Source organism: Microtus ochrogaster, chromosome 21 (assembly GCF_000317375.1).
Source record: "Microtus ochrogaster isolate Prairie Vole_2 chromosome 21, MicOch1.0, whole genome shotgun sequence".
Lineage (NCBI taxonomy): Eukaryota > Metazoa > Chordata > Mammalia > Rodentia > Cricetidae > Microtus > Microtus ochrogaster.
This window is the reverse complement of record NC_022022.1, coordinates 13,315,057-13,325,102: the sequence shown is the minus strand read 5'-3', so window position 1 is coordinate 13,325,102 and position 10,046 is coordinate 13,315,057. Positions and strand designations below refer to the sequence as shown.

At 40.8% G+C, this 10,046-nt stretch overlaps 1 protein-coding gene across 1 annotated transcript in view; it reads left to right on the top strand.

Annotated features, from left to right (window-relative positions):
- Positions 1–10,046, top strand: part of Slc30a7 (solute carrier family 30 member 7) — a 63,452-nt gene that overhangs the window by 42,924 nt on the left and 10,482 nt on the right. Inside the window, exon 9 of the mRNA XM_005357174.3 lies at positions 9,630–9,720. Within this exon, the coding sequence (XP_005357231.1) occupies positions 9,630–9,720 (91 nt within the window). The remainder of the gene's footprint in view (positions 1–9,629; positions 9,721–10,046) is intronic.

The window sequence follows — 10,046 nt, the reverse complement described above, 5'->3', positions numbered from 1 at the left end:
CTCCCTTCATTTCTCTCTCTCTCTCTCTCTTTGTTTTTGTTGTTACTGTTTTTGAAACAAGATTTTTGTGTGTGTGTAACAGCCCTGGCTGTCCTCCCTCCCTCCCTCCCTCCCTTTGTTCCTCCCTTTTCCCCCTCCCTCCCTTCATTCCTTCCTTCCCCTCTGGGGAAGAGTTGGTAAAAGGTGATTTTAAGGTTGGTAAGAGAAAACACACACAAAGAGCTAAGAAAGCTGCAAAAGAATAAAATGGGGACTTTATAACTAAAAGTGACTTGCCTGAAAAAGCAGATAAACTTAGGGAGCAGATCAATGAGTCCAGAAACAAATAACTTATAAAAGTAGCTCATTCCCACTCACAAAAGAACAACAGCAAAGACAGATTCATACTACAATGAGACAGCATGTTTTTCTGGTTAGGCCAAATTCCCAATCTTGTAGTAATAATATGGGCAGCGTAGGTCTTCTAAGGCATTGCTGATAGGATGGAAGTTGTCCCTGTAAAGAGAAATGTCACGATACTGGCATTTGTGTGATCATCGCAGAGGGAAATTGACAAAAATATAAAAAGATTTTCATAAAATTTTGGCTACGTTTATAATATCAAAATATTGGAAGTAGCACAGATATTCATCAGTAAGGGAGACTGGTGATGTGGTATGATTTCCACAATACAGTATTCTGAGAACAAGAAACTCCCTGAAAATCACCAACAATTGCCATGGATGAAATGTATGGCTTATGTTTATAGGAGCACTGCAGCCATTTCTATAATAAGGAAAATAGCAAGTGTAATCTACATATTTTGTGAAAAAAATAATGGAGGGGGGAAACCCAAACCAAAGGAAGACAGAAGGAAGACATTGGAAACGAGACTTTAAATACATTCAATATCCTTTTTCTGTAAGTTCTATTTTATTGTTGTACATCTGTGTAACGCGTGTGAGGTGAGCGTGGCTCTGTGTGAATGACGTCCGAGGACAGCATGGTGGAAACAGTTCTGTCCTGCCATTTTCCTGTGGGCTTCATGATGCAGACTCATGTCGCTGGGCTTGCAAGTAAATGCCGTGACCTCCTGAGAATCTTGGTGGCCTCTTGATGTCCTTTTGACGTAAGACTGGTCAACAGTTTTAGCCATTGAAAAATGAGCAGAATTTAAAAGGTAGACCACCGATTGGCGTGTCCTTCGTTACATGCTGGAAGAAGAAAAGGGTGACCTTTAGTGCTGCAGTTTTAACGTTTGCTATTAATCTTTGTGTAGTTTAAAATTATCGGCTGCGAGATTCAGTCTGCATGAAGGCTGCTTTGTTCTTTTGCTTAATTAGTCCTTTGAAAACATGGTTTTTTCTCCACCTCTGCCACTCAGCATTTCAGAGTAACTAGCATCCAGGGCAGCATAGCAATTAGAAACACGCTCTGAGATTCTCAGGGTGGCTTTTTATTTTTAGGTAAAGAATTAAAGATAGATTCCTTTGTTTTTACTTCATATGTGAGCTTTACTTCTAGCAAATGGGCAGCAGGTGTCACAGGGTTGAGGATTTGCTTCTGACCAGTGCTCAGGTGTGAGAAGTGTCCCAAGTGGCTTCATTTCTTTTAGTCATCCAGGCCTTATACACACTTGAAAGTCATGTCTGTTCTGTAGAGAGAGGTGCCTCGGAAGAGCTGCTTCTAAGCACCAGAAGCGGAGCCTGCCTGGGATCTGTTCATTTCGATATGCAACCTTGAACAAACCACTTAGCTTCTCTGTGTCTCGACTCTTCTACCTTTAAAGTACAAATGATTATTCCTACCTTGTAATTTGTTCTGTGCCTCTCAAATGGGCTATCATTTTTCCGTTCTCAGCCTGCCACACCCACCGGATATTGTTAATGCCTGCCCACAAATAAGGCTGTTGCAGAGCTTGAGCTCAGCCCCTCCATGTCTGTGCTCCCTCACTACTGTGCTGTGCTCCTTTTCATGTTAACTGGCTCTATTGAGCTCATTGTCAAATGGAGGGGAAAGCATGAGAGAAGCCACTACCTGCTGATAGGTAGCTGGCTCCTCCAGGTCTCACTATCTTTCTGATACATTTGTATCCTGATGTTTAATACACACAGATGGAATTTATTCCAACAGCTTCTTGTAAAACTATGTGTATCTTAGGGAGCCTTTTTTTCCCATTGTTGATTGTGTTATTTATTTTTTTTAGCATTTTTAGATTTCCTTTTTATTATATTGATGGTTTGGTGGCATGATTATTACTTTCTCATTCATGAAAATGAAGGAAAGATATTTTATTAAGATAACAAGTTAGAGGCTGGAGAGATGGATCAGTGGTTAAGGGCACTTGTTGCTATTGCAGAGGACCCTGGTTTAATTTTAGCACCCACATGGTAGCTTACAACCCTCCATAACTACAGTTCTAGGGGATCTAATGCCCTGTTCAAGTGCACAAGTGTGAATGCACATACACATGTTTAATAAACAGTAAATAAATCTTAAAAACAACTTTTTAAAAAGAGATAACAAATTGTAGTAGGACATAGTTATGCCTGTGATCCCAAAATTTAGGAGGTAGAGACTTGGGGGATCATGTTAGGTCATTCTCGGGAGTTTCAGGCCGGCCTTGGCTATTTGAGTCCCTGACTCAAACATACAATGTTAATAAATTATACATCAAGATCTGAAAGTCCTGAATAGTCCTAAACAGAATTCTTTCTCATCTGTGTACAAGCATACAATAAAGTGCTGTATTGCCTTCTCTTTACTAGAGGTTCTTTTTTGAGAGTCACAGAATAGGGGGTACTTGACTCTTACTTTGAAGGGTTTAGTGCCGTATAAAGGATGGCCTGTATTCCAACTATTCTCCATTAGCAACTGCATTTTTATCTTGCATGTGTATTTTGTGTATGTTTATGTGTGATATATGTGTATGTCTGTGTTTTTGAGTTTATGTATGTAAAAGCATGCAAACACTTACTGCACATGTGTGTGGGAGTCAAAGAGCTGCCTCCTGTGTTGGTCCTTGCCTTCTACCTTGTTTGAGGCTGGGTGTCTTTGTTGTTTGGCCCTGTGAATCGCAGACTAGCTGGCCCACGAGTTTCCATGGATTCTCCTGTCTCCAGCCCCCATCCTGTCGCAGGGTCACTGGGATTGCAGATGTGCTCTACAGCATCCTGCTCTACGTGGCTCCTGGGGATTCAAACCCAAGTCCTCACATTTGCATCGTTACCCACTGAAGCGTCTCCCCATCCCACACGCAAACTGTTATCTATTCAATACGTAATTAGATGGATGCTAAGTGCACACTGTGTTCAGACAGTGATGCCAGGCCTTGGGAATAAGTCAGTGTTGACTGGACTTGACCCTAGGAGACCTCTCTGTGGCGAGAAGCTGCAAGCACTTCAGAAGCTTGAGCCTTGGCTTTGTGTCACTAACAGCTTCTTACCCAGCTCTAACAAACCACAAGCTGTTTCAGCCTCTCTGAGTTGTTTTTCCCATCTATAAAAAGAGAGAGTTGGTTATCAGTGATCCCCATGGTCCTGCCCTTATCTGAGCTGCTGTGATCCCAACATTTTTTTAAGGTTACTTTGGACTATTGTGAGGGTGAAATTGAAAAGTTTTTATGAAATCACTTTAAAAACTATTAAGTGCTATATATAAACAAAAATATTATTCTCTACTAATCTGATGTCATATGTTGATATTTTTGTTCCAAAAAGCAGACACATGAAGTGTTAGTACTACATCCCAGATGCTTAAGGAAAAGGTCAACCTCTTCGTGCCTGTGGGGGTTCCATAGCATCTCTTGTCCTCAACTGAGTAAGACAAGCAGCGTACTGAGTGCATAGATTTAGACCCCGGGGTCCTGAGGTTTAGTATAGTTATATGTGAACCACATCCCCAGATCAATTTGAGGAATCTGGTTACTAGGTTTATGAGATTCAAGATTAATGGTAATCTTCCACGACCGTGGGTTGGTTGTTTAAATACAACTACCCATCTACTTATACCTTGTAGTACTGTTAGAGATCGGATGTCTTTGTCTTCTTTTGTCCATGAAAGGGTTTGGAGTGGGCTAGAGATGGCTCATTAGGTTCTCAGAGGCCCCATCACCTCTGTAACTCCAGTTCCGGGAATCCAGCGCCCTCTTCTGTCCTCTGTGAGCACCAGACATGAGGCATTCTCAGATTTAATTGCTTAAACTCTGAAGTTTTTAATTAAGTATGATTGTTCTTCACAGTTTTCATAATATGTATACCTTTTAGAAGATTTAAAGATTTGGTTTTTTTCTAAATGTGTGTGAGTGTTCACCTGCTTGTGTGTATTTCTGTGTTCTACATGCATGCCTGGTGCGCAAGGAATCAGAAGAGGATTGATTACCTAAAATTATCAGTAGAGGGTTGTCAGCAGCTATGTGGGTGCTGTGAACTGGTACAGGTCTTTTGCAGGAGTACAAAGTGCTCTTAACCTTTGAACCATCTTTCCAGACCTCCTAAATTTTTTATTTGTACGTATCTAAGTATGTCTCTGTGTGTGTACACGTCCATGTGAGCACCCTTGGAGGCCACAGGAGGGCATCACAGTCCCCTCGAGCTGAAACTATAGGCACCTGTGAGTGGCTGATTAGGTGCTGCTCACTAAACAACTAAGCTCAATTCTACTCATTCTGCATGAGTAGCAAGTACTCTTAATTGCTGGGCCATCTCACCATCCCCAATACATTGTTTAGTTTATTTATAGTTATTGCTAGACTACTTAATTTACTATTGAAATATGATGATCTTTCTCTGAAAGCTGTGTCTGCAATAAAACTTGGATTTATTTTCATTGCAAAGTTACTTACAGCAGAGTAAATGTTGCTCATTTAACCTGTTAGAAGGCTTTGGGATTCATTTTATGTTTATAGTATGATTATAGATTTATGTTCAGCTTTTGAAGAATGGAGCCATTACTTTGTTTTACTGGTGAATCCTGCTTAATGAGTCATCCCTTGTCATTTATGAAAGGAAAATAGCATTCACTGTGAAAACTAGAAATGATTTAGTCAACCAGAAGCGAGCCTCTGACTGTTTCCAGATGCTTGCTCTTCCTTTCCCTACAGGGTTTGGAAGCAACTCTTAGTCTTACCTCAGCCAGGAATTTGCTAAGCTTGCCTTTTCCTCCATATCCTCTCATTATGGCTAGATAGATCCATTCTGAAATCCATTTTATGATTCCCCGTTTTGATAGTTAATCAGAAAAATATGGAAAGAAACTCCTGAGCTAAACACAATTTAAAAGGCAAAACTGGAGTTGCCACAAGCTTCCTTTACATTTTATGGACTTTGAAAATGACCTTGGTTCGAATTGCATCTACTCCTGCGAGTGAGCAAGCACTGTTTTCCCCCAGCTATTTGGTATCTCAACACAGCTCCTACAGCTGACACGCTGACACCATTACAAACCATTGTTAGGAAAGCTGTGTTCTGTGTCCGTGGGGTGCAGTGGGGTGCTCGCCATGACTTAGTAGCCATTCCAGTGTTCTTAGAAGAGCCCCATCAGTAAAGGTAATGGTGGACCCTTTAAGTATGTAAAGCCTTTTCTGACTTACCCTTTCTTTCTCTTGAGAAATGAAGGTGGAGAGAAGAAAAGAAAGTATACATTAATGATATATTAGCCACTCTCATTTCTTTGCCCCCACCTTTTTATTTTGCTCATGGAGTCTTCATATATTTTAATAGTATGTGTGATAGATAGAAATAGGTGCTGCTCTTCAGTTTAGGTGAATTAATTAATAACCAATATTCTTAACTATCCAATGCCTTGTTTCTTCCTCTAGTTACTTTTCTTTTCTATCTTTCTCTGGCCTATCCCTTACTCCTGAAAATGTATGCTGGAAGGCCTGCAGCAGTATTGTGTTGTTTTATATGATGGCCTTCTGTTTTATGTTTTTCCTTCATTGTGACGTGTAATCTACTGCAGGTGCCTTTCCCCATTGCCATGTGTGGCAGTTACTGAGCTTTTACTGTCTGTGTAGTGCATTTTTGTTAGTGATTTCATGTATTTTAAGAAGGTTCAGGCATTTTCCCTGACCGAAAGTCTATGCCTTGAATTAATTTTGTCCCATGAATTTAGCTGTAAATTCTGTGCCATACATACATACATACATACATACATACTCACATACACACATACGCATATACCAAACACTGAAATGCTGGGGACACAAATATAAGTCCTAATCCATCAACTGTTTTTCAGTATATAGAGAAGAGAGCAACTTGATGATTTTGCAATATAATAATCCCACAGCACCACTGCTATTTTTTTCCTCTTTTTCTAGGTATCCCATGTAGACAGAAGTTTCTGTCTGACCTGGTCTAGCAGCCATTTAGTTCCAAAGAAACACATAATGGTTTATATTAATTATAAACTGTTTGGCCTATTAGCTCAGGCTTATTACTAACTATCTCTTACAATTTAAAATTAACCCATAATTCTTGTCTATGTTTAGCTATGTGGTTTGGTACCTTTTCTCAGCAACGTAGTCTCATCTTGCTTCCTCTGCATCTGGCTAAAGACTCTGTGCCTTTTCTCTTCCCAGAATTCCCCTAGTCTGTTGTCCTGCCTATATTTCCTGCCTGACTACTGACCAATCAGTATTTTGTTAAGCCAATATGAGTGACAAATCTTTATAGTGTACAAGAACATTATCCCACAGCACTGCCAGTCTGGCCCCAGCTCATGAATGCTGGGATTACAGGCATGTGCCACCATGCCCTACATCATTCATGTTTTACAGGAGCAAAGAGCCGACATCTCATCTTTCAGAGGCCAGTGCATGATCAGGAAACATACTCTAAAGGAAGTCAGACTTGAGCTCTAAAGACATTCTAGGAGCTGAACAAAAGACCTATTTAAGAACTTCTAGGCACACATGTCATTAGCCAAAGCATGACAGAAAGGGATGGCACAAGGTAAAGTACATCGTGTTTAAAGAGTTTAAATGTGAAGCGGGAGGCCGGGCGATGGTGGTGCACGCCTTTAATCCCAGCACTCGGGAGGCAGAGGCAGGTGGATCTCTGTGAGTTCTAGACCAGCCTGGTCTACAGAGCTAGTTCCAGGACAGGCTCCAAAGAGAAACCCTGTCTCGAAAAAAAAAAAAAAAAAAAAAAAAAACCTAAATGTGAAGCGGGGATTGAGAGTAGGTAAAGAGAGAGGGATCAGAGACCTCCCTCTTCTCTCCCCAGATAGTACCATGTTAAAGAGCTTATATTTTATCCCTTAGGAAGTAAGGAACTTTTGACCCAGCATTTATTGAAGTAAGGACCATAGGATTCAGTGCTTGTTTTTTTTTTTATGGATTAGCCTCATAGCACTCTAGAAAATAGCTGTTATCACTAAATGCATAACAAATCCCACAGAAGCCTGGTAGCTATCATGCATTATTATCTTCTAGTCTCTGTAGTCCATAAGGCTGTGGGCATGGCTAACTGGGAATTCTTACAAGGCAGCAATCAAGTTGTCAGCCTGGTCTGCAGTCATTGCAGGGTCAGCTAAGGGAGAAGCCACTTCCAGCCTCCCTCAAGCAATTGTATGGGGCTAGTGGACTGGATTCTAATTCCTCTCCAGAGGTGTCCATTCTCTTGCCCGTGGGCCTCATGGTAAAAGAGCTCACAATATGGCGGCTGTGTGGTAGCAAGTGAGAGTGAAAACAGAAACTAGGTCCGAGTGTTGAAGATGATCAGGGAGCAGCATTTCATCGCTTGTCATACTCTGTCCATCAGTATCAAGTTGTTAGGCCTCCCTTTAACCTGAACGCATTTTAGAGGGAAGATCACACGAGAACCTGAATCTCAGGGGTCTTGGGAGCCATCATGAAGCTGCCTACCAAGTGGACTTATGGCAGTAAGATTAGATGCTAGGGAATACTTAGGCTCTTGTAATAATCAGGTGAAAGATCTGAAAAATCACTGTGGCTTTGGAGTGGAATGAACTAGTTAAAACTATGCTGGGTGTAGTGTCAGGACATCTTATTAATTTATAGAGCACGAAGGCAGTAAGGGGTAAGAAGGATATTTAATGTGTCATTCTTGTAGCTATCTTACTAAATAAGTATGTTTTACTAGATGTGACTGAAACTCATGTCCAGGTTGAAAATGCCACCCTCTCTGCCGCCTTCATACTTTAGTAAACTCAGCTTGTCCTCAACCTGGCTGTCACCATGTGCGTCACTATATTGAAAGATCCCAGTTATTTCCGCCTGTTTAATCTCCTGTCTTTGTTCCCATTGCTGTTCTTCTTTACTCAAGAATCACTCTATACTTAAACGTTTGAGAACACACTTCTAATTCTTTTTCCGTGTCCTTTTCTTTTCTTTAATCTAGATTCTAAAATGCCTGGTATCTGTGTATCTTTCAGTCATTCAGCCAGCACTTATCACGGGCATACTTGGTGACCAGCACCTTACTAGGCCTCCCTGGGAACACGATGGTGAGCCAGACACTGCCCCTGTTCCTTTGGTCTCATTAGTTCCTCTTCCTTCTCATCTCTCAAAAAGACCACAAATCCCTTAGGCACAGTTGTGAATTTGATGCCGAGTCAGACACTGCCCCTGTTCCTCTTGGTCCTTAAGGCACAGTCCCACTTCCACCTTTCTGTGAGATGCTGTGAGATCACAGGCATGAATTCCCGTGCTCTCCACCTCCTGCAGCTGCTTCCAAGAGAACTCTGTATTTGACATTTAGAGACTATATTAGGTTGAAAGTGAGTGGTGGAGTCAGTTGTTAAGGGCAGTGAGATTTTTTTTTTTTTTTTGACTTCTCCCCGCAGTCTGTAGCCATCAGTAGAGCACATGTCACCCTCTGACTTATTGGAATCACCTGCAGAACTCTGCAGACCTACCTGTAGATGTCTGGACCTCCCTTAGTCATTCTGGTTCAACATGTCAAAACTAAATGCAAAATGGGCTCCAAGGTGAATTTGGTGTCTAGCTAGATTAGAGGAATAGTGTGCTAGCAACCCTTATCTTTGTGCTGTTAATTGCTTTGTTTAAACATGGTTTTCCAAATAAGCTCAAGCAGTAGTTGGAATGTTGGATAAAAATCACTGTGTCCATAGTGACTTTGCACTCTATTCCTAAAGGAGTCTTCATCCATCTGTGGAAATAACCAGGCTTCTGTGTATTTTAAGTAACGAAAACATGATAGACAGGGCTGGGGTGACAGCTTGGTGGTTATGAGCACTTGCAGCTCTTGCACAGGACCAGAGTTTAGTTCCCAGATCCTACATTGGGTGACTCACAACTGACAGCCCCAGGGGATCTGAAGCCTGCTTCTGGACTTCTCAGGCACCCACAGGCATAGGTACATGAATGTACACACACACACACACACACACACACACACACACACACACACACATTTTTAGAGCTATGCTTGGCAAATAACCAGATTTAGAAATAGTAGATCAACCAACAGATACATTAATGGATGTATTCTATCTCCTTTACTCTAATAGCATTCTGATTCTATGAGAAATTTAGAACAAAGACCAGTTTTTTTCCTGAAATTTTAATAAATCACATTCTATTCTTTAAGGAAGTATATTATTACTATCTTGCAAACAGGAGTTGTTGAAATGTGACTTAATAAATTTTCTTTTCTCTTTAGTGTTATTCCTCTTTTAAGAGAGTCTGTTGGAATATTAATGCAAAGGACTCCTCGCTCACTGGAAAATACACTTCCCCAGTGCTATCAGAGGGTAAGTTTGCAAACCATTGGATTGCATGTTCTTTCCAAACTGTTCATCTTGCATAAATATGGGTAGCATGTGCATATAGTTTAATTATTCTTTCAAGACTGCATGGTGACCATGAACGTCATTCATATAAACCCAAGTAAACTCATTATAAAATGTTGAGCTTTACTAAAGAAAATGTGCATACTGTCCTTGCTACAAATTGAGTTATTAAAAATTACTGACTACCAATAACTGACAAAATAAGTATATATTATAAGTATATAATTTTCTTACTGATTGTCCTATTTCTGTGAGACCTGAGCTCTGGTTCTCTGAAGAGCAACAAG